Raw genomic sequence first — 24984 nt, 5'->3', positions numbered from 1 at the left:
TGGTTAAGTTTCAAATTCTATATATTCACATATCAATTTACATCAAGCATAACTGCTGTAGTTTTACCATTTTTATTTCTCCTCATATGATACGTATATGTCCCCTTCTCTTCCAGTGGGCAAAACTTTTGAAAACAAGTGTGCATGCTTTAAAAGTTCCCTTTATTTAAGCAATACAATTGAGGGAATTTCTAGTGATTACAGACTTTCGGGGAAGTAATGGATCTGTGGTGCCTAAAATGAGGTCAACTGAGTAAGTGAGTTACAGTATGTATTTATTTAGTATATTTAGTTATTGGGTGAGGGAAGTCTATGCTGACACATATACATAGTAATAATAATAATAATAATATAATAATAATAATAATAATAATAATAATAATAAGAATTAAACCCTTCTCATGTTCTCTTTCTTTAACCAGCAATTTCTGACATTCAATCCAACAAAGAGAATATCGGCGTATAGTTCTTTATCACATCCATACTTCCAGAACCTTGAGAGGTACAATCAGAGCATGGACTCGCACATCTCTTTAAGCCAGACGACCACAGAGGAGAATACAGCTTGAACATGGCCTGAATAGAAGCAAGATGCTAAAGCTTGAAGGAGCATCTGGCTTGCAGGAGGTTTTAAAACTGAAACTTTGCCCTTTGGTTACGTATTTGTTGGTATATAAAATAAATTAAAAAAAAAAAAAGAAGAAAAAAAAAATATCTGCCACAACACCATGCTGCTTTAAGAATAACTTCTCTATTTTCTTGGGATCCACACATGTTTCTATATTGTTTACCTTCTTCCGAACAATGCAAGGATCATTGCAGCTCCTCGTGTGTAACTGGAAGAGTGCTGGAGATACAGAAGCTGCTCAGCACACCTACTGCCTTTATCTTGAAGATTGCTGCCAAACTTCAAACTTCACAGCCGCTGAAACCTTTTTTGGAACCTGTTCTTAGAATGTTAATAACTCTATGGTAATGTTTTTTTTTTTTGTTTGTTTTTTTAATATAATACAGTAAGTGTTACACATAAATCAACCTACAAACTACAGTACTTTGTTTAAAATCAAGTCTGCCATCTTGTGGCGTCTAAGAACCATTGCAACCAGAAACCAATAGACAACATATATTTGAATGGGAATTAGAGTACAATTTAATATTTAGGACAATGAACGAACCATGTTATAATTTTAAGCTGAGATATTTAGTATTTTTAGGTAAAAGGATACTGTGCATGTTTTTTTCTCTCATTGAAAGTCACAATCTAATATCAGCGTGTAACTGATATTGGAAATAAGAATTACTGTAAAAATTATTCACAACTAGACATGTGAAAAAGTTATAATACTGGCAATAGAATACTGGAAGTTTTACTGGTAAATGTCGACATTTACCAAGTAAAGCAGTGAATTTCTGAAATAAACATGATTAAACTTTATTTTGGTCATTTACTGGTAAATCTCAAGAATAACCAAGTGCCTTTACCAACAAGCTTCAGTAAATCATAAAATTAACCGGTAAATGTCTGAAAAGCAATCTATTTCTTCATAATTCCGGACATTTACCACCTTACTTGGTAAATGTTGACCGTTACCGGTAAAACGTAAGATTTACCAGATTAGAACTTTTACCATAACGTATACACAGGAAAAGGATTTAACAAAATAACACATACACAATCTAATGCATACAATTTTATATAAAATAATCTTCTATGATGTTTATATCACGTAAATATTAAAAACAGATCTGCTATGTATAGATATCTATTTTTCATATCAATGTAGAGATGATGGAAAAGGTACTCTGCTGCCACTTAATTTTGCAGCTGTCTATGTTCTATAAAAGGTACAGCAAATATATGTGTTGCTTATGTGCTTAGAAGGCATCTTATACTGCTAATGCAGAGGGAGATGCTAAGTACACCTTTCAGATGTCCATATATGTTTAGGATAGACTGTAAAGGATACAGTCATTCAGATTATGTTGTCCTTGAGAAGAATATTAGTTTCTTTACTTGTTTTTAAATGTTAGCAGACTTTAATACATGTTTTTTTTTTAAGACTTAAATAAGGTTTAGTGTTCGTGAAATCCTTCTTGACGGTTTCTAAAGAGGTCTTTGAATGTAGAAGTTGAACAGTAAAAGTTAGTTTTGTGTGAGCACTGTTATATGCTGAAGACAGATACCTGAATACCTGTTTTAGAAAAATAAATAACCAATCATTACAGTTAAGAAACTTCATGACAGGTTTTTTTTTTTTTTTTACCTGTTCATAAAAACATGGGGCAGATTTTTCACCTTGACCTGTGGTCATCCTATTTATACACCTGCGGCTGGAGCCTTAATTAATAATTTATTCAGTCTAATAACCACATCCCCACGTCTTTTTGCAGGGAGGAATTAAACCCCCTCCCTGCCACCCAATACTCCCCACACACACCCGGGCACCAGCAGGGCTTCCACCCTGCCTCACTGCCACATGGTGACAGCAATGATTTTTAATATAGTATGTCAATCATAGATGTCCATTATTGATGATTTCTTAGGAATTTAATCATACATTAGGCAGCGGTATGCATTTTAGAAAATAAATGCCCTTTCACTTTAAATTGACATGCTGAGCATTCTTTTTCAGAGTGGTGCATGTATCCAAAGGTGTTGGAACCATATCGTGGTACTTTATAAATGTAAAATAAAACCATTAGTAATTACAATAATCCTGCTCCATAGGGGCATAATTGAGATCTGACTACACTGTAACTGTGGATTATTGGTTATTAACATGGCTTGTCCTCTAGCCTGATATTCTAACTTGTATTTATTATTAATAATACATATCGCAGAGCTCAAGCCTGCATTGCACATATGAAATGATGATTGCATTGTGATGATTAACCCATACAGAAGTAGATGTAGTGCTATAAGGAATGTAACATTGTTTGATTGTCTTGTGGATGGCATGAAGCTGATGTGTATATTGCAGATAAGAAATATGTTGCCTTGGATCTGGTCTATTTTAGTCAGCAAAGCTTAGGAATAAGGAGTGGTTTTTTTTTCTGAAAGGTTAGCCTTCAGAGTAATAGACGGTACAGTGTTGTCCAAAGGGTAGAAGTACACAGTAACAGAGTTAGGATTGTTTTTTGATGAACTGACATTTATTAGTATGCAGTGGAGTTTTTGGGAAATGGTCTGGTGGAAGGTCATTCCCCATTGCTCTCACCCATGGGAAACAAAGCTCAACGAAGCTCATTTGTTTTGATGTAGATACATCATCACCTATCTGGTCAGATGGTTGTAAAGGTTATACTTGCTACAGTATTATGCCTATTTTTAAAGGGAGGTTTTTTTTTTTTTACTAACTTGGGAGGGGAACTATTTATTTGACAACATAGATATGTGGACGCCACATTTATATAGCACCCCCTCCCCACACAGACTGGCCCATTTATTTTGTTACTGCGGTAGCAACTGGATGTTTAAAACTGAAATACCGTTTGCCTTCAGATTTAAGATGCCCTCGAATTTAAGATGTAGACCAAATTTCCCACCCTCAATTTGAGGAAAAAATAAACCATAAAATAAATACGCATTTACAAAAATACAACCTCAATTATGCATATGGAGGCAGTTTGCGGCCATCTGCTATCACACAGACAATTATGTGCTGCTTCTTGTTACTCACACCTGTTTTTCTCCCAATTTGTGAACTGTGGTATTGCTTGGCTTGTTGAAATTTATGGGGGTCTGATTAGCATTTCTGATCGGTCCCAGCTGGTAGAAACGCTTAGAAGCGCTGAAATTCTAAAAGCTTCTCTTTGAATTCCTCATGAAGCCAATGACGCTTCTTTGAAAATGGTTTGCGTGTATGTCATGGATGAGTCGAGCTCGGGCAGTAACATTTTGGTTTCTCAGAAGTATATCGCGTTTCTGCTTGTGTATTTGGGCAGTTAGCGATTTTAATACACGCATCACTGTACTGTACTCAAATTTAAGACGCAGGATATTTTTGAGAAGCAAAAAGTGGTTAAAAAAAGTGGGTCTTAAATCTGAAGAAATATGGTAATTCTGTGAAGAAAATGAGAGAAGGGTGTATGTACAAGGTCGATGGCTGAAAGAAGGGTTATAGTGTAAAGTGACAGACGACATGGCAGGGTGTTTCAATAGCAACTTGAGCTGCAGAGATACCAGTTATAACAAGCCCTGAAGAAGTGATTTTCTTTGTTGCTAAAATGTATCACCATCTCTATAAACTGTATGCAGTGATGCAAATTTTGGTTGAATGTATTTCTTTACTATGGATATCCATCATTTAGTATTTGAGGTTTCCAATTTGATCCAGAAGGTGGTTAATGAGTTGGAAATCTTTAGATAAAAACATCCACTTTATTCATTTTGCTAAATTCTTAGTTGAAAAATGGTAAAACATTATGTCAATATCGTTTTTTTTTTGTTTTTTTTATTCTCTGTAGTAAGGAAACCATTTTCCTTCACTGTTAACAGCACTGTTTCGATACATATTTTTTTAATCTTGAAACCCATTAAACTTCTATCAATATTTGAGTGTGATTGGCCTACTCATGATTCACATGATTCCTTTGTTTTACTGAAATGTACTGATTTAGCATTCTGCTTCACAAATCTATAAAATGCAATACTCATCATGGTGCTGTTTATGGTGCTTGACAGAAGAACTGTATATTGGCATTTTGTTACAGGGGTTCTGCTTTTCTAGTATTCACATAGAGGTCTCTACACTGAGACATTCTATTGGTGTAATGGTTCTGACGTATACATTTATGCTTGGATTCTGCAGTAAGTTTTTCCATTTAAATCAAAATGTTTGTTTTTTTCCAAACATCAATTATATAAGGCAACCTAAGTGTTGCCACAGCACATAATTTTACTGTATATCTTTACACTTGAAACTAAATTCAAAATAATATCAGATTGTGGTCTAAAAGGTGCCATTAGTGGTACCATTCACTGCCAAGGATACCATAACTGCCTAGATACCAGTGGTACTATATAGAGTTTTAAATCTTGCAACTGTTTGTTTTGTTTTCGTTTTTTAGAAAGAAAAAAAAACTCCTCATAATAGTGTTTCATATGCTAAAATGTTCTAGGTAGCAAAAAGTTTGTATTGATTTTAGGAGTTATTTTAAGCTAATCTGTATTTACAGAATCTGGTTTGTGAAAGGCCTGAAACTTCAAAACAAACCATATGTTGTGTACTGTATGAGTACAGTATGTTAATAAGCAGGATATGACCTAGTTCCCAAGTGGTAAGAACTGTCTGGCAGTGTGCCTTTAAAGCTGAAATGTAGTTGCTGTGGAAAAATACATAGCAATATTAATTCCTCAGCAATATTAACTTAGCAGTTTTTAGTTTTTTAAATTCCATTTAAGGACACAGTGCACACTGCGCTCTCAGAGGTGTAGTGAACGATGAGATGGGGGTAGAGACTGCATTTTTTGGTTGTTTTCCTCTTCATGCAGTACCTTAAAACTATATATTTCCAGAACATCATCTATTTATATTATTATAGTGGAAGAACAGCACAGAATTTTTCTAGATGTTTATGGAGCATATAATGGACTTTTATAAGCACACAGTTCTTACACTTTACAATAGTTTGTGCTGGTATATAATTAACAAGTACATACAATAAGGCATGATTTTTCATATCTTTACCCTAAATATATTCTTTTTTTTAAATTAGACCTTGAAAGACAATAATGAAATGTTTTCTATGAAAGGTTGGAAGCATACCAGATTTTTAACTGCTATAGAAAATCCAAAAACCTGCATCTCCACCCCAGTACCGATGTGAATAGTGTATAACTTGTCTGATGTCCAAACTTTTATTGGTGTAATGTAAAATCAGTTTTGTGTTCTACTGTAAGGGCTACACATTGTAGATACTAAACACAGCATTGAATTTCAAATGCCATTAACTTTGTAACAATTTATATGAAACACACCGACCATTATGTAAGTGGCAGGACTTTCCTGTCGCATAATACTTAATTTGCATACTGCCTGCTTTTTTAATAAGCTGTATACTTTCCAGATGCTCATGTTTTATGTGTAACGTTTAATTTCAGCTGTCAAATGTTTGTATGGATATGATAGTTTGGAAAAACAATTAATTATTGTAGCATGGTTTTGGTTTTGTTTTGTTTTTTTATTAGCAATTCTTAAGTCATGTTTGCTGCTAATTTATGTCCTGCTCTGGTTTATACCATTTGCTGATCAGAAAAACAAGAATTGGTAAAACATGCTGCCACTGATAAAGCTGCTTTTATTGAATGAATTTGTTCGGCGTTTTGTGCTTCTGTGTCTTTTTAGCTCCAACTGCTTTACAATTTTATTTTTATAAAATAAATATTTTAGTGTGTAAAAAGTTTTATTTTTTTTCACTTGTATTTATTTAATCAATGGCGATAATTCTTTGGTTATGTGCTAAAGGGATTCTTTATAGATTCTCATTTTCCTAATATTGATTATTTGCCAAAGTTTGGAAACTATTCCAGCAGGAATTTCTTCAGGAGAGGTTCTTTGAGGCTGTGAAGAAATGAGGTGGAGAAGCATAATTGTTAGATAGGCTTCAGTGTATAATGCTTCACTTATAAGCTTCCGCGCACAGCATAACACAAATGTTCTTATAAAAAAAAAATTCTGGCATAGTTAATAAGGGATTGAAGACATTTAGAAAGACTTCTAGTCAAAAATGTAATTGAATGTAAATAGTTTATTTTACTAATTATAAATGTAGCATTATTAAGTGTTCAATAGTAATGGATATTAAAGGATGGAAAGCCATGACCTGAGCAGGAATAATAGATATTCATATAGAACACACACAATCAGCTGCTTCACAGACCCCATTCACACTACTCTTGGATCTCAGATAAGGAGGTCCATGGTTAATGCTAATTCAAGTGAAACTAGACAAACAGTACATTATGAAAATGTAGATTAAATATTGTATTGGGGAATACATTTTATTTCCATACAGTTTTCTCTTGTGAGCATCATAGTTTATCCAGTTCATGTGGCTGCCCACAAAGGCTACAGCAAATGTAAAGTATTGTGTTTCTTGAAAATATTTCAAGGTGCTCTAACCCTATGGGGGGGAAAAAAGTATGGCTCTTGTGAGGAGCTGCCGACACGAACAGTTCCAAAATGTTTAACTACGTAGACCATCATACTCAATACCTGCTTTTACATGCCCTATCAATTAATTTTGTCATAGTAGTTTTAAATCTATATGTGTCTAAAAGTAGAGACGTTTACCAAGATATCAAGGCATTTTCTATATTCGGTTGTGTATGTTTCTCCTTGTGTGTAAATATTCAGTACAAATGATGCAGACAATATTGTCATTTACAAAAGTGTGTCAGTGACCTGAGTTATGAGTACTAAAACTAATTTAATAACATTCACTCTTGGTTCAAACCACAGTAGGATGTCTGTGAATGTTAAGAGAACAAACCCAATGTATTTTGGCAGAAACACAGCAAGTTTTCTCTTTTTCTCTAGATAATTGCTTTTGATGGACAGTGTCTCCAGGTTAAGAAATTGAAATAGCAGTGAAGAAAACTAGCAGTGTAAATTAGACAAAAAAGTTGAAACTAAAACTTAATGCCTGAGACTGGAGGTTGAGGATATTATTTTAACAAGGGAGTTTAATTATTACCCAGGAACATGCCACAGCAATGCCATTATCACTATTATAATTTAACTTTTACAGTACACAGAACAGTAGTAAAATCAAATGAATACCTACTTTCTTTTTATGTTAGCCTTATATGAGGTCCAGACAGCCAGAGCCCCTTTGCCTGGATTGCCTATTCCTGCTTGACACTGACATCATTAACGATTGAAGCAGTCCTGTTGTAGCTGTGACGAGATGGAGAGCGGGTGGTACCCTACAACGACAGTACTGTGCAACGCGATGAGAACAGTTTGCAGTGGTAGCAGCAGTATGCTTGTTCCTGCTTGACACTGACACCATTAACAAGGTGATTGAAGCAGTCCTGTTGCAGCTGTGGCCAGACGGACAGCAGGTGATATCCTACTATGACAGTACTGTGCAACGTGATGAAAACAGTTTGCAGTGGTAGTAGCAGCATATCACTTCCGCCACTACTTCTGTGGGCTGCCCTTCACCATCCACACTGACCACACTGAAAAGGGGTATACACGCAATCCTTCATATTAATGTCCCATGAGCATTAAATTCCTAAAGAAGATACAACTGTCAAGATGATCCCACCCCATGGTCTATAGCATTGTGTTTGTTCTTAGTGGAAACCAGGGCAGTCGTTTTTTCCATTATGTGTCTCGCAGGCTTTAGTCATTTGGTGTTAGTCTTCTGCACAGCTCCCACACAAAAACATTTTACTGAAAAAAGCCTTGGGTAAAACACCCCCAGGATTATCATAGCTAAAGAGAGACAGTATTTTGATCCACCGCTGTTTAGATCAGTAAAATAGATGTCATTGACATAATACTGTTGTAAATAATTATTGAAATTCACAGAAAGTTTGTACCATTTGTTTCTGAAAGGAGGAAAACACCATGTGGGAGGTAAAACATTAAATAAACGACCCAGGACTCTTAAGGATTAATTCCATCTAGTACATTTATTTTGTAAAATAGTATTAAAATCTAAAATTGTAATGGGTATGTTTGTGTTTTTATATTAGATTTTTTTATATCCACTTTTTTTTTTATTTTGCAAACGGAGTATTGCAAAAGATTAATAATTGTGATTCAAACTTATGTCATTGTAAACATCGTAGGGCAAACCAGTAGGTGGCGATATTGCATTCTATGCCAGGGACACTGACGAGGCGCTGGTCTTGGCTTTATTACGGAGTCGCATCACTGACGGAGCTATGTAAATAATCTAATTAAATTTACATTTCAGTTAATTCAGCTACCATGGGGAAAAGAGACAACAGGATTGTAAGTATGGCTTTTTATTCATTTAGATTAAGTTTAAGACAGTAATGGAGATATTGTTTGTAACCTCCAAAATACAATTCTGGGCATCTATTGATTTACCGTAACATCTGAATTACTCAACCCAAGGATTGTGCTCTTAATGTGTGGCGAAAACATGGTGGGCAAGACCGGGGACTGTCGGCCTGACTAAATGTGTTTTTGTAAGAACCTACCTTTTGAAGTGTGAGAGTTAAGCATGTGCATTGAAATATAACCATATTATTCATTATTTACTTTTTTATTTTTTAGGGAGGGGGGCATTAGGTAAATATGAATTATCTATTGGTAAATTTTAGTTTTAAAAAACAGATTTGTGCATTTGGAATTTGGAAAAACTCCCGAGGCCAATTAATTAATTATATATATATTATATATATATATATATATATATATATATATATATATATATATATATATATATATATATAAAATCACAATTAGCCATGAACCGCGTTAGACCTACAGATTGTTTTGTCTTTAGTGACATTTTTCTAGTAATTTTGTCGATCGCGCTTCGGTTCTTTAGGTTGAGCCTTGGGATCTGGATGCTGAACTATGGCATGTTTTTGAGGTCCCACTGTTTTTAATCCGTCATTTAAAAATTAATGTTTTCAGCAATCAAAATATACTGTATTGGATACAGACTATATAGAAACATATTAATACAGGTACTTTAACAACTTCAATATCATACAAAAAACTTACAAATTTTGGTCGGTTTCCTATAAAGTCAATCAGATTTTAATCTCAAGAATCGGGCATGTTATTTTTTAATCAGAAAGACAACAAAATAAAATACATTTAATTTAAAAAAAAAAAAAAAAAAAAAGAAAAAAATCCAACATCCACTAAAATAAATGGCAATCTGTGTTCTTGGGGATTGGCGGCGGCACTTCATCAAGCAACAGTGGATTAGCACAGGGGCTCCCAAACTGGGCCGCGGGAGCAATGGCATTCTGTGTATTTTCTTTTTTATTTTATTTCTGTTAATAGTGAAAAGCAGGCGCCGGCGGCAGCTGTAACTGTAGAAAAATAAGTGTAGCAAGGGAATATTGGCAGACTGTCAATCAAAGCAGAAATTCACAAATCAGAGCTAACATATTACCTTCGTGTAGGCGGGATGTAGAGCGAGAGCTCTGACAACAGGACAGTGTTAAGGTCATGTGATCATTCTGCTGGCAGATGTAATAATGTAATAATAATAAAAAATGATTTCAGTATTTGTAAAATTACAACAAAAAAAAAAGAATTTACAGTGTCGAATCCGCTACTAAAGAATACGTTTTGCAACGTATAAATAACAATAAAGGCAGCTTCAGGAGTTTGAATGCATTTGTACTGTGGGCTCAGTTTTGAGGTGGAGGAATGTTTTGTCTTTTGTAGAAACGTTTTCATACTAACTTTTGTACTTGATAACATTAATGTACAAGTTCAGTTGGTGCCTTTTTATTTATTTATTTTGATACTGGTTCAAATTTCGCTGCAGGTGGATTTATTTTCAGAAGTTTTCTTTTGGTTAAGTGGCGCAGCTGCGCTCAGTTTTTTTTAATTTTTTTATCTTTGTGTGGGGTGTGCATTACTCATTTTTGGGCATGACAATTCAACTTCAGAGGTAACAGCTGGACATTATACTTAGTGTTCCGAAATTAGGATTTAAGAGTTATGTTTTTGTGCACGTTGTACTGGTTTTACTGGTAAGTGATTCCTGTTCAGGTATTTATGAATGGGAATAAGAGACATGCACTTTTTTGTTTGACCACGAAAAATAACCGCATTTTAAAATGTTCCGTTTATTTTTTGCAATTTATTTTATTTACTAAAATTGAAGTGTTTCAATTTATTTTCACTCGGTGCATATTCTATGTGATTTCCATGTTTCACAACATGTATTCAAATGAGTAAAGGACAGTTTGGATTAGGTTTATTTATGAAGTTACAGGTTTAAAAGTATGGAATGTTTTTCATTTGACATTTTCCCACAGAGTGCTAATAGTGGGCAACAGGACCTAATGCAGCTGAACAGGTGGGTCAGGTAAAAAAAAAAAAAAAAAAGTTTGGGAAACCCTAGATTAGCATGTACAGCACAATAGATCTAGCCAATGATGGCTTGACTTTTAGCATGCATGTGAACAGCACACTTACTCTGTATGTTGTGATCAGCTGAGGCTGTCTGACTCTTTGACATCTTAACATCACTGTGTCTGTTGTATGTTTTTCCAGGCTTATGTAAATCCTATAGCTGTTGCTAGATCACGTGGGCCAGCTGCCTCATCGGGTCCATCAATACAGGATTACCTGAACAGGCCCAGGCCCACATGGTGAGTACTGGCAGATCTGCATCATGAAAGACTCGTGTGGGGTGCTCTCCTTCGCTGACCAAGGATCATGCTGTAACAGCACAAGTTTATTCAAGCCTGTTGTGCTATGTCATTGCTTTGTCCCAACAAGGGGCATATTTTTATTCTTTGCTGAACAAGACATGAAGCAAATTCAAAAGTTAACAGTTTCTTAATATTGTACAGTGAATAAGGACCCTAGTAGACTAGATAGGGTAAATGTGGAGGTCTAAAACATAAAAATTCATGTCAGTATCTTAATACATAATAACACCGTATATAGACTGTTGTGTTTATACCGGTAGACTTCTATTCCGTGAAATTATGTTCTGATAAATTATGATGGTTATTACACTAATATCTTGATATTAAGAAATGTTATGAATATTTGTATTGTTCTTTAGGGAAGAAGTTAAAGAACAGCTTGAAAAGAAAAAGAAAGGCTCCCGCACTCTGGCTGAATTTGAAGAAAAAATGAATGATGTGTGTGTTTATATATACATTTAAAACGTACATATCCCAAAGGTGGTATTTACGAATGTGTGCCTTTGCTGTCTCTTTCGAACAATTTTATGGATTGAGCAGAACTTGAGTTTCCTAGTAATTTTTTTTTCCCCCAAAAAATAATTGTACTGTTAACTCATAACAAGTTACTTAAGCATACAAAAAATAAATAATATAATTGTGCAGCTAGGATGTTGGTTATGTAAATGTTTAACAGACCCTTTAAGCATGTTGTTATACATTTTATTGGACAGAGTTTTGTAATTCCTGTCGAATTAAAATCAAATGCAAATGACCCTTCCTGGGGTTTGTTGTATTTATTTATTTTTAGACATGGAAAAAAGAGCTTCAGGAAAACAGAGAGAAGTTACTTGGGGGAAGTGAAGGCTCTTCAAAAAATAAAGAGGTAGGTATCATTGCTGAATGAACTTACAACCTATCTGCTTATTGAATTCCCATGAGAGTGGCACTGTTAATAAATCCTGGTGTTCTTTTCTTCAGAAAAAACGGAAAGGAAAGAAGAAATCCAACAGGGTGAGAGAAGTTTTCTAAAAAGTACAGCTGGAATAGCACTATTCCATTGTGGTTTTCTATCACCTGTGACCTCTTAGAAGGACATTGGAAAATTGTGTATAACATAGGGATATAATAGGATGCTCCTCCTGATAAATGGCCTTGTTTAAACATCAAGGGCCAAATTTCTATCCTGGTGTAAGGCCAAACACATATAGCATACAGAACTCTCAATAGGACCTTTAAGAACAGATACAGATAATCTAATTATTAACAAAGTATTATTTCAAAGTGTTGAGCACTTTTAAATACAGGTCAACACAGATGCCATTTTAGAAAGGTGAATGCAACCAGTGTTTTTTGCAGGGTCCTGGTAAGAGTGCTTTGTATGGTATTGGTGTTTTCTTTATGCACAAATATGAAATACAAGTAGATGATTTGAAGCATACATGTCCTCTGATTCTGTACAAAACCTTGAACACAGGTAAAGCAACATGTTTTTGCATGGAAGGCTTAAGTAATGTAATTACTTCTGTAGGTTTCGATTCAGTTGCTAATGTTTAAATAACTTTTAAATCTCATGAACTCTGCTTTCATTGTGTTTGGTCAAGCATTCTTCATCTTCCTCCTCTTCATCAAGTTCTGATTCTTCTAGCAGCTCCCCTGACTCTGATGATGAGGTAAAAACAACTTGTAAGCTACAAGTATTCTATAACTCTTCCTAATTATATCTGAGGGTGTAGATGCCCAACAACATTTTAACTGAATGACACAGTAATATTTTTCCAATATATGCTAGGATACCTTCAGCTGAATTTAGACATTTCCCTTGTGAAATACTTTAAAATGTGTGACCTTTTGACTTTCTTTGTAAGGAGCCAAACAAAACTGTCACACATATATACATACATACATACTGTATTCTACAGTAAGAATTTAGATCAGTTATTGTTTAAAACGTCACAATTCTGCAGTACCTACGTCCCCCAAGCCCCAAATAAACGTTGCCTTTCCAAACATTCATATGGCCACACAGGAGGAAAGAAAATACACCCACTCCACACTATACTGCAGATTCAGATATATTGTGGTCCTGGAGTTGGCTTCTCATTTTTACTGTCTAACTGCGTATGCTGTAGCAGCACTATGCATAGACACTTAGAATTACTGTTTGTTTTATTTTGTACTGCACATCACAAACAACAATATACAAAACAATTAAAAACAAAGCATTAATATCGTACTGTTATCATATACACATGTATTGTACAATAACACATAGCAAATTAAACTTGCTGAAGCAGTTTATTTTAGCCAACGAGTTGTTCACATGTGGCAGCAATGCATTAGCAAAAGTTACAAGGCAGTGACGTCAGCTCTCTAGCAACAAGCCTCCTGTGTTGGGAATGGATTATTTCAATGCGGTAGGTTTGGGCATTTGAGAAAGGAGAGGAAGACTCACGAAATTATTTTGAGACTGAATTGATGAGAAGCAATTACCCTCAGTTGTATGAATTAAAAACGATGTGCTGCTTTTTAAGCGAGAAATTGGAAAAAGCAGGTTGCGTAAAGGATTTATACTGGACCCTGACGCCCCCCAATAAAACGAGGGTGTTTGTTGTGTATTTATTATCGGAGTATTTGTTTTTCTGTGCGTCTCTTGCTATATCGCAACCCTCGTATTGGACCCTGACAACCGCGATATACTGTTTAGGTGGTGTATATAATTGTGTGCACCTCAAACCTTACTTAGTATACTAGCTTTGTATGCATGCATTGGGTCAACTTAAATTTTCATCAATATTAGAGGCAAAATCCAGACCAACTGACATCCATCCACAATAAAGATGTTAGATCTGTTGCAGTCTTTTTCTTTTTCTTTTTATTGGGGGGGTGGGTAGAATCACTTAAAAATTATTTTGCAGATAGGGTCTGTGTGTATTAGTAAAATAGAAAGTTATATTTGTTAATTGCGCTGTGGCCTTTTCTTAACAGGAAGAAAAGAAACATTTGAAAAAGAAGCGAAAAAGGAAACACAGCTCTGCCAGGAAATTATCTGTGGGCTCTGAATCACAATCTGATGTTGACAGTAAGGTGAGTCGCCCCTTCCCAGTGTAGTAACATAGTTCAGTTAACTTTGTGCTCTCTCCCCAGGTTGCAATCGCTCCGGCTGGAGTTATTATATTCTCATTTTGAGTTTGGCCAAAATTAGGTGACAGTTTGTATAATTCAAGTAATTGTTATTACTGTATTTTGTATGAGAAATATCTTTCTCATTGTTTTTCTGTAATTTCAGCGCAGGCTTGTCTGCATTGTGTGCTGTGGCACACATGTAGTGAGAGCAGCTGCTGGGTTCAGCAGCGCTGTGCAGGACCAAGAGGCTGCTTCGGTTGTGGTTGCTTGAAATCCATCCCACAGTATCTTGATGCTGTTTTGGTGACTGTTTTGGTGACCTAACAGTCCTCGTAACTGCATGTTACGAGGACTGTTAGGTCATTCTAACAAGCAGGCTTCCCTCAGTCTTGTGTGAGTACTGACTGAGTGGTTTTGACAGTAGCTTACAAAGTAGCTTGTAACTGCATACCGGTACCGTACAGTTACCACATTGGTACCATACCGAACCGGTGGTACAGTCACGGTACTAAGCTGGTCTTGTTCAGGTATTGAACAGCCCTGTTGCTGTCTTTAAGCAGACTGAGGCAGGACCTGTACAGTGTTACTGTACCTGCATTGCTACTTGCATAATGCCTAGGTTTTAACCCTGTGAGCAGGGTCATATTAACGCAGGGGCTTTAGGGGGCTGCAGCTCAGGGCCTCAAATTGTGAGTGGCCCCCAAAAATATATTTAATTTATAATAAAATATCTAAAAAGTAAAAAAGTAGCTTGTGACTAATGATTGGAACAGGGCTGTTTTACCAAGCTGTATTGCATTGGAGGAGCAGCCACTGCCTGATCATATGACTTGGCCTGCGATCAAGTCACGTGCCACTTTTATCAGGTGTGCCACGACGCAAACGTGCTGCGGATCAGAATCTGTAAAAATGTCTGATAGAGAGCATCACCTAGGAGGTATGAGAGCAGCGCTGAAAAGCAGAAACACAACAAGTACAATGTCTTTGCTATTTTAGTACAGTGCCAACAAATGCATGTGAAGGTACCAGTACTTTGGAAATTACATTGGAGAGAAGTCAAAAGGAGGAAACGACCTAGGTTGATTACAGTGGGGCAATCTTCATGGAAAAATAAAAATAAGTCTCACATTTTTCTCACTATTTGGTAGTACTTTCGAGTTGTGTGTTTCCATGTAGTTTTTCTTTTATACTGTGAAATTCTCATTCCAAATAAAAATAATAAACATTCATGTTAAAATAGGGAGGTTGTATTTAAATGTTTGTGCCCGAGTTCCAGTTTGGCCTTGCACTACTTACTGATGTCGTACTGCTTTCTATAACCGGGTTTCCAAAGTTTTTAGGTTGTCTTAAAATAGCCTGCCTCATTTGGTCCCCCCAAAAAAACAGACAAACTGTAGCGTTACACAAATAATAATAAAAAAAAAAAAAATTTCCATAAAGCACTGTGTACTATTTCTTGTGTTTGTTTCCTAAACACATTTTTGACTGTGTATGTATTTATATATCCACACAAAGTACACAAAACCTATTAAAGCGTACATGTGCATATTCATAAGAGGATAAGTATATACATACACACACACAAACCTATTATACATGTGCATATTCATAAGAGATAAGGGCAACATATTTCCAGATAACCTACTTTTATAACAAGAGTCTCCAGTTCCCATTTTCCTTTTTGTATTTGAAACTGCCAGTAACTAACGCTATAGGCGAATGCTCATTTTTAAAACTGACGCTAATTGAAATACGGATCAGCTAAGACTGAATAATTTGACAGTAATGTTAAGAGTGTAGTGGTAGTAAAACAGTAAAGGGAAGCAAATTAATATGCGAAGAGGGCCCCCCAAAACGATAGCTCTGGGCCCCCATTAAACTTAGTCTGGCCCTGCCTGCGAGACTTGCAAGGCCAGTCTGCCTGTTTGCACCCAGACTTTCTTTTTGAGATCCAGTTGTCCGGGTGTCACTGTTTCCCGGTCTATGGACATCCTATATAGGGTGCACGATGTGGAGAAGCAGGCCTTGCCCAGTTCTGCTGGCAGAGTCTTCAGTTGCCACTCTGGTACAGGCTCTTGTCCAAGAATGCTATCTACTACAACAAACCATACCGGGTCTCGGCGTTGATCTTCAAGCATGCCTATATAGACAGTGTCTTCGCCGCATGACCGGGCAATAGTATTGTGGTAGCATACCAGTCGTTTTTGCTGAGGTCCCTCTCTGGCAGCCACAGACTCTCGCCAAAAGAAGTGGATGAGCTGTGCCTGGTTAATACTGAACAGGCAGGCTATAGATAGAAACCTGAAGGCTGGTAGCCGCACGCAGGCAGCTTTGGCTTTCCCAGGCACATGTGCCTGGGACGGGGAAAGAGGAAAGCAAGCAAGCAAGCACCACTGTTGGATACACCAGGGCATACCACGGTGCAAAGCTCCACAGCGGAGATTGGAGTATCTGTCCATAGGACCAGTTTAAGCCGTACACTCCACAGAGCTGGGCTTTACGGAAGAGTGGCCAGAAAAAAGCCATTGCTTAAAGAAAAAAAATAAGCAAACACGTTTGGTGTTCACCAAACATACGGAAGAAGGTACACCTCTCATCACCCTGAGAACACCATCCCCACAGTGAAGCATGGTGGTGGCAGCATCATGCTGTGGGGATGTTTTTCATCGGCAGGGACTGGGAAACTGGTCAGAATTGAATGAATGATGGATGGTGCTGAATACAGGGAAATTCTTGAGGGAAACCTGTTTCAGTCTTCCAGAGATTTGTGACTGGGACAGAGGTTCACCTTCCAGCAGGACAATGACCCTAAGCATACTGCTAAAGCAACACTCGAGTAGTTTAAGGGGAAACATTTAAATGTCTTGGAATGGCCTAGTCAAAGCCCAGACCTCAATCCAATTGAGAATCTGTGGTATGACTTAAAGATTGCTGTACACCAGCGGAACCCATCCAACTTGAAGGAGCTGGAGCAGTTTTGCCCTGAAGAATGGGCAAAAATCCCAGTGGCTAGATGTGCCAAGCTTATAGATACATACCCCAAGAGACCTGCAGCTGTAATTGCTGCAAAAGGTGGCTCTACAAAGTATTGACTTTGGGGGGGTGAATACTTATGCACGCTCAAGTTTTCTGTTTTTTTTGTCTTATTTCTTGTTTGTTTTACAAAAAAAATATTTTGCATCTTCAAAGTGGTAGGCATGTTGTGTAAATCAAATGATACAAACCCCCAAAAAATCCATTTTAATTCCAGGTTGTAAGGCAACAAAATAGGAAAAATGCCATGGGGGGGGTCAATACTTTCGCAAGCCACTGTATCTGAGCCGAAGGAGGTTCAAAATGTTGATGATGTAACAGCTGTTGCAGTCAATCAGGCTAGGTGACTGGTTCACCACGGTGGACCTCAAAGATGCTTATTTCCACTTCCCCATAAAAGGAGCGCACAGGAAGTGCCTGCGGTTCTACTTTCATGGAATAGCGTTCGAGTTCCAGATCTTGCCATTTGGCCTCTCTCTAGCTCGCTGTGCCAGTGTGAAGTGCATGGAAGCTATCCGGCCCCATTGAGATTCAAAGGCATACGATTACTCAATTATTTGGATGACTGTCTCATTTGTACCCAAGTACACAAGTGGAGCACCTTGAGATGTGGTGTCTGCCACGTGGGTTCGACCCCACGACCCCACGACTTTTCCTGTGGCAGTAGTTCTGAATTTTGTGCAGGGCCTGTTTGATGAAGGGAACTCCCTCTCTACATTAAAGGTCTATCTGGCAGCTATTTCAGCTTGACGTGTTAAAATTGACTCTGACTCTCCAGGAGCTCATCTTTCTGGCGGGGCAATTTTTGAAAGGGCTTCAGTCGCCTGTGATGGTCATTGTTCCTCGCTGGAAATTAGACGCGGTGCTCTGTGCACCTGTGAAGCCGCAGTTGAGCCCATGCATTCAGCTGAACTGAAATATTTATCACTCCGGCGACTGTTTGCTTGCTGTCACATCTCGTTTCCAGTCTGACGGAGCTGTAGCTCCATACGCTCTGCCCAGTGCATGCCCTGGCTTACTACAATGACATGACAAAGTTGGAGGCAGTCTGAACAATGTTTTTGTCTACTCTGGGACAAAGTCTCACGGTTAAGCCCTGTCTAAACCGAGGCTGTGCAAGTGCATAACAGTCAGGACTGCCTATGAGCTGGCCAACTTGCCCCCTCCAGAAAGCTCACTACCCATTCCTCCAGGGGCATGGCAACTTTGTTGGCTTTATTACAGGGTGCATTTTACAAGGACATTTGCATTGCAACAGTGTGGGCCAAGCCTCGGCTTAGCCTTGTAGCATTCCGGTCGTTTAGCAGTCTTGCCCTTGCGATGACTTGGGTATACTGACTCATTCGGTAATGGTTATATTTCATACTTGGGAAAGGGAACGTTACGTTATTATCGTAACCCTGGTTCCCTGAAATAGAAATGTAACCATTACCCTGCAAGGTCACTGTGTCCATGATTGTCATTTTATGCCCCTCGGGGTGGGCCATGACTGTGTCACAGGCTCTGCGAGTAGCTTTGATATATTTTATTCAGGTTTTGGGTCTTTAGGAGGTAAATACCCATTTAGTAATGGATGCATTTCTATTTCTGGGAACCAGTGTTATGATAATAACCAAACGCTTTAGATATTTAGTATATATACTGTGTGCTGTACAGTTTAATGGGATTAACCTGATATTTTGTGTTTTATTGGTATTCTAAAACATAATAGTTTAAGGCACCTGAACATAACCTAAAGTTTATGCAGCATGCTGTTAAAATAATTGTTCAAATGTTTATGTATTAAAATATATACTACAGTGTTTGTTATATCTATACAAGAATATACCACACATCTGTTCCAAGGTACTTCATAAATTAGCTTCATATTTTTTTTTGTTTAAAAACTAGCAGTGCATAAAGTATATTTCTACTCTTCTAGGAGTCTTCAAAAAAGAAAAAAAAGAAACACAGGGAGGACCCAGTGAAAGACAAGGTAATTTGTCTTCAAGGACAATAAAGAAACACACATGAGCTACCTTAGGCTGTCACACAACATTTATTAAACATACTGTAAGTTTGCAGATGTTGTATTGCCTAAAATTAGAACAGTTCGTTATTTTAGTTCCTTAAATTTGATAAAAAGCTGAACTGGAATTGAGTGTCTGAGAAATATAAATTGCAAAACTAAGATCTCAAAATCATACAGTGCTCCCTCGCTATAAGGCTCTTGATTTATAATGCACCTCGGATATAACACTCCTACAGCATGTCCCCCAATCCCCTATACTAGGATTTAATGCAGTATTTCTACAGTAAATACAGTACCAGTGTTCAAACTGTAAACAACTTCAGTCAAACTTCCGTTTCTGTCTCCTTTTGATACAGTATCTAAACTAAAGAAAAGCTGCGCTGGTACTTTATAATATTCAGCATTCATTTTATAACTAAATAAATATTAGGCATATTACGCACTTACCTTTCCTAATCTATTTACTTTTTGGCTGTGAGAGGAACTGCACCTTTCTCCTGGAGACAAAACACTTCAGCTCTGCTTCAGCCCCTCTCCGGCAGCCGAACCTGGGGCGAACCCATTCCCTCTTCCCTTCTCTTGACCCGCTCTCCTTCTCACACTTGGTTTGCTTGTGTGTCGCTTCAAACTGAACTCCCAGCCACAGTTTAGCCAGGCTATTTATAGTTTAAAAACTGCTAATTAATATAATCTACGAGTGGGAATGTTACCTTTTTTTTTTTTTTTTTGTAAAAAATATAGCGTTGATTACATGGTGCTTTATGCAGCGGCGCCCCACACCCCCTCCCCCATTTATAATGCTCATATTGTGTGTGTCCCGAGACCCAAGTTCCAGCGAGGGAGCACTGTATATCATTTACTTAAGAATACTTCCAAGGAGGTGCTTCATGTAGAAACCATTTTGTGGATGCTCTCTATTGTGCTAATTGGATTCACACCAAGATCTACTGTATGAGAAAGAGGTACGTTGGAAGAAGTGTCAAGTTAACGAGTGTTACTGTCTCCAAAACGGATTCACCCTCAATGTTCTTCAGTGCAAGTGTGAGAACAGTAGGCTCAGCACCAATAATTTTGATGATAGTGGTATTTCCTTCTAATATACATGCTCATAGGATACATCATAGGTAAGGCTCTGATTTTGGCACGGTAATTCTTTAAAAACTTAAATTCACTGAAATAATAATGTAGCATTAGCTATACCAACATACAAAAATTAAATAGCACACCAAAAACATAAAGAGTATTGCTTTTGACTGCTGGCAAATGTTAGTTTAGAATACAAAACTTAGTTAATACTGTACTATGCAGGCTTTCACACTAGCCGCGTAGCAAAACAGACGGTGTCTGAAATAAATAGTTCCTATTTCTTTGTGCGCGTCTGGTGTAAATGTACTTATATATATATATATATATATATATCATTATATATATATATATATATATATATATATATATATATATATATATATATATATGTGTGTGTGTGTGTTGTGAATAACAATATATAAACATCATGTTAAATTTGTTTTTATTGCTGTGTTCAAAATTAAACATATATATTTTTTCTTCAATAATAAGAATGAGACATTCATATTGGTTGTTTATATAACCTACAGAGCACTGCCCCTTTTAAAAAAAAGTAATAAGTTGAAAGGTCAAAGCACACAGGCAGACACTGTGCACAAGAAACGTGACACTGCTCAGATTTGTATTTTCGGTGCATGACACTGCGTTTTTAAAGAAAATAAAGGAAATGTCTCATCAGATGTGTTACATCCATTTCTAAGATTTCACTGACTTTTGTTCAAATTCACTATTTCCATGACAATCATAGTCATGGGTACTGTGTTGATCGCAATATTATGAACTTTCAAGACAGAAAATATCAGATCAATTGAATTCTAAAAACAAGGTGTTTAGGATGATGGTTGCAATCAACTTTAGTTTTATTAATTCAAGGCATTATTATTGAGGTAGTTCAGTATATGCTTTAGCCACAAATTTAAAGATCCCTAAACTGTGGGTTTACACAGGGAAAAAAACTTCTCATTTACTTGTGCTTAAGCATGAAGAAGCAGCATGGTTGAGGTGGCATTTGACTTTTTTTTTTTTTTAATCATGATAGGATGACAGTTATAACAGCAGAAAGATGGGGAAAAGTGAGTCTTCAGCTGATACGGACACAGATACCGATGTAAGTTTAATAACTAAACAAAATCCTTAATAACTTTTCATATTTTATTACATTAGAATAGTTGAGACTTGCTTAAAGGTTGTGTTCTCTTTATTCCTCCTGTTATTTTTTTAATGTTAAGTTTAATGAACAAAACTAGACATTTTCTGTGACTTTTTTTGTTAATTGAAGATAAACTACTTTTGTAAAATGCTAGGAACATTGACAGTCTGACTGCTAATTGTATCGTGGGTTTGTGATCATTGTTAAATTATTTGTTATCTGAGAAGTTTGAGTTAAGTTTATTCTTTAAAGTGAAGAGTATCCCCAATTTATACATTTTTTAGCTTGCATTGTTAAAAAAAAATGACTTTTTTTAAGGTACTGTTGAAGAAAAAGAGAAGTAGTGAAGAGAAAGACAGAACCGCAGTGAGTAACTTATTTTTTTTAATTTAAATGTTTTAATGCACATTAAAGTACATCAAGAGAACAAATTGAGTTATAAAATTGGTATCTTGCTTTTGCAATATTGGATGAAGTAATAAATTACTGTAGTAGGTGTATTTCTATTGTGTTTTTTTGTTTGTTTGTTTGTTTGTTTGTTTTTTTTTTTTTTAATATATACTGGTGGGTGTGTGTGTGTGTGTGTGTGTGTATATATTTTCCACAGAGCAAATCAAAGGTAACTTTCATAAAAAGTTTTTGTTATTTAGTACTGTAGTACATGTTGGCAAAACCAGATTTCTTTTTTTTTTTTTAAGGATAAATCAAAGAAGAAAAAGAAGCACAAGAAACATGGAAGGAAGAAGAAAAAGAAGGTCTCTGGCTCCGGACTTCGAGTAACGTGTGAAATGGAGTGTGCCCGGATCAAGCTGCAGTGAGAAGATAGCATTGTACAAAGACACTGTATTTTCAATCTTTACCAAAAAAAACACAACTAAAATTACAATAAGAGCATGACTTCACTACCCTGTGATGTTTTCAGTTTTGTAAAAGTTTATTTGATACTGACAAACTGTTTTTTAAATGTTCAACTCACTAGTCTGGAAGGTGTTGTTGTTATTATTATTATTAAATGGGCTAAGCTGCAGTATGTAGTGGTGATTTGCCTAATATACACTTGTTGTTAGAAATACATGAAATAGAGCTGTGAAGAAAACTTTAATGTGTTTCTGGATACTTGTTCAATTTACAGCATACAAGCCCACTTCTGGCAAATCTGTCTAATTATCAAAAGAACATACCTTCAGGTGCACAGAGGCAATACATTTTCATTTGGTTTTCTGGCTGTTTTTCTATGGTCTAAAAACTGTAGTTACATACAGCAACATACATTTTACTAAATAGACATGAATGCAATTTTAATAAAAATCTGTTGTTATAACCAGTGCTCCAGATAAGCTTTTGGTTCATTTAGTAATTTACTATCCAGTTTGTCCACATATATACATAGAAACTAATCCACCAATGTCATTTTTCACAGCCATTTAGTCATGTCTTGTAATATTATAGTCTGGGAAGCTGCTACTTTCGATGTAGTTAGCTACTGCATTCACCGAGTCTCCTCCCACAAGTACTAGGCTGTTAGAGTTTTTATAGTCCTTTTCTGTAAATATTTCTTTCCAAGTCGACAGCCATGCTCCCTAAACATTTTAAAACCAGAGTAAAAAAAAATTTGTGGACATTTTTTAAAACCATCGATACTGCACTAATGCAAATAAAGAATTGTTAATAGTGTTCCTTATTGATCGCTTTGCTATAGCAATATAAAGCATTGCGTCTCTCCAAACACAGAATATTGTGTTTATTTTATAGATTTACCTTCCAAAAAATGGCTGACACAGGTAAATTGGTAGGTTAGCTTGAGGGGGCAAAGATGGCGCTGAGAAATCCTTTGCATCAGAAATCCAGTCACTTACAGTGGCTTGCGAAAGTATTGACCCCCCTTGGCATTTTTCCTATTTTGTTGCCTTACAACCTGGAATTAAAATGGATTTTTGTTTGGATTTCATGTAATGGACATACACAAAATAGTCCAAATTGGTGAAGTGAAATGAAAAAAATAACTTGTTTCAAAAAATTCTAAAAAATAAATAACGGAAAAGTGGTGCGTGCATACGTATTCACCCCCTTTGCTATTAAGCCTCTAAATAATATCTGGTGCAACCAATTACCTTCAGAAGTCACATAATTAGTTAAATAAAGTCCACCTGTGTGCAATCAAAGTGTCACATGATCTCTGTATATAGACACCTGTTCTGAAAAGCCCCAGAGTCTGCAACACCACTAAGCAAGCAGCACCATGAAGACCAAGGAGCTGTCCAAACAGGTCAGGGACAAAGTTGTGGAGAAGTACAGATCAGGGTTGGGTTATAAAACAAGATCCGAAACTTTGAACATCCCATGGAGCACCATTAAAGCCATTATTAAAAAATGGAAAGAATATGGCACCACAACAAACCTGGCAAGAGAGGGCCGTCCACCAAAACTCATGGACCAGGCAAGGAGGGCTTTAATCAGAGAGGCAACAAAGAGACCAAACATAACCCAAAAGGAGCTGCAAAGCTCCACAGCGGAGATTGGAGTATCTGTCCATAGGACCAGTTTAAGCCGTACACTCCACAGAGCTGAGCTTGACGGAAGAGTGGCCAGGTAAAAGCCATTGCTTTAAGAAAAAAATAAGCAAACACGTTTGGTGTTCACCAAACATATGGAAGAAGGTACTCTGGTCAGATGAGACTAAAATTGAGCTTTTTGGCCATCAAGGAAAACGCTACGTCTGGCACAAACCCAACACCTCTCATCACCCCGAGAACACCATCCCCACAGTGAAGCATGGTGGTGGCAGCATCATGCTGTGGGGATGTTTTTCATCGTCAGGGGCTGAGAAACTGGTCAGAATTGAAGGAATGATGGATGGCGCTAAACACGGGGAAATTCTTGAGGGAAACCTGTTTCAGTCTTCCAGAGATTTGAGACTGGGACAGAGGTTCACCTTCCAGCAGGACAATGACCCTAAGCATACTGCTAAAGCAACACTCGAGTGGTTTAAGGGGAAACATTTAAATGTCTTGGAATGGCCTAGTCAAAGCCCAGACCTCAATCCAATTGAGAATCTGTGGTATGACTTAAAGATTGCTGTACACCAGCGGAACCCATCCAACTTGAAGGAGCTGGAGCAGTTTTGCCTTGAAGAATGGGCAAAAATCCCAGTGGCTAGATGTGCCAAGCTTATAGATACATACCCCAAGAGACCTGCAGCTGTATTTG

At 36.8% G+C, this 24984-nt stretch overlaps 2 protein-coding genes across 4 annotated transcripts in view; both read left to right on the top strand.

Annotated features, from left to right (window-relative positions):
- The window catches only part of LOC121313548 (cyclin-dependent kinase 6-like), a 66301-nt gene extending 62717 nt beyond the window's left edge, over positions 1-3584 (top strand). For all 3 annotated transcript variants that reach the window (XM_041246223.1, XM_041246222.1, XM_041246224.1), the window contains exon 8: positions 423-3584. In XM_041246223.1, coding sequence (XP_041102157.1) covers positions 423-569 — 147 coding nt within the window. In that variant the 3' untranslated portion in view covers positions 570-3584. The remainder of the gene's footprint in view (positions 1-422) is intronic.
- A 5256-nt stretch (positions 3585-8840) lies between these two features.
- Positions 8841-23098, top strand: LOC121313545 (protein FAM133-like). The gene is made up of 11 exons (XM_041246220.1): positions 8841-8972; positions 11232-11329; positions 11752-11830; positions 12183-12257; positions 12353-12385; positions 12976-13044; positions 14360-14458; positions 19452-19505; positions 21667-21735; positions 22096-22143; positions 22476-23098. Exons 1-11 carry the CDS (start codon positions 8949-8951, stop codon positions 22593-22595), a joined length of 768 nt encoding a protein of 255 aa, XP_041102154.1. The 5' UTR covers positions 8841-8948; the 3' UTR covers positions 22596-23098.
- The last annotated feature ends 1886 nt before the right edge of the window (positions 23099-24984 follow it).

Source organism: Polyodon spathula, chromosome 3, assembly GCF_017654505.1.
Source record: "Polyodon spathula isolate WHYD16114869_AA chromosome 3, ASM1765450v1, whole genome shotgun sequence".
Taxonomy (NCBI): Eukaryota; Metazoa; Chordata; class Actinopteri; order Acipenseriformes; family Polyodontidae; genus Polyodon; species Polyodon spathula.
The sequence above is the reverse complement of the archived record's forward strand: the minus strand, read 5'-3'. Positions and strand labels throughout refer to the sequence as shown.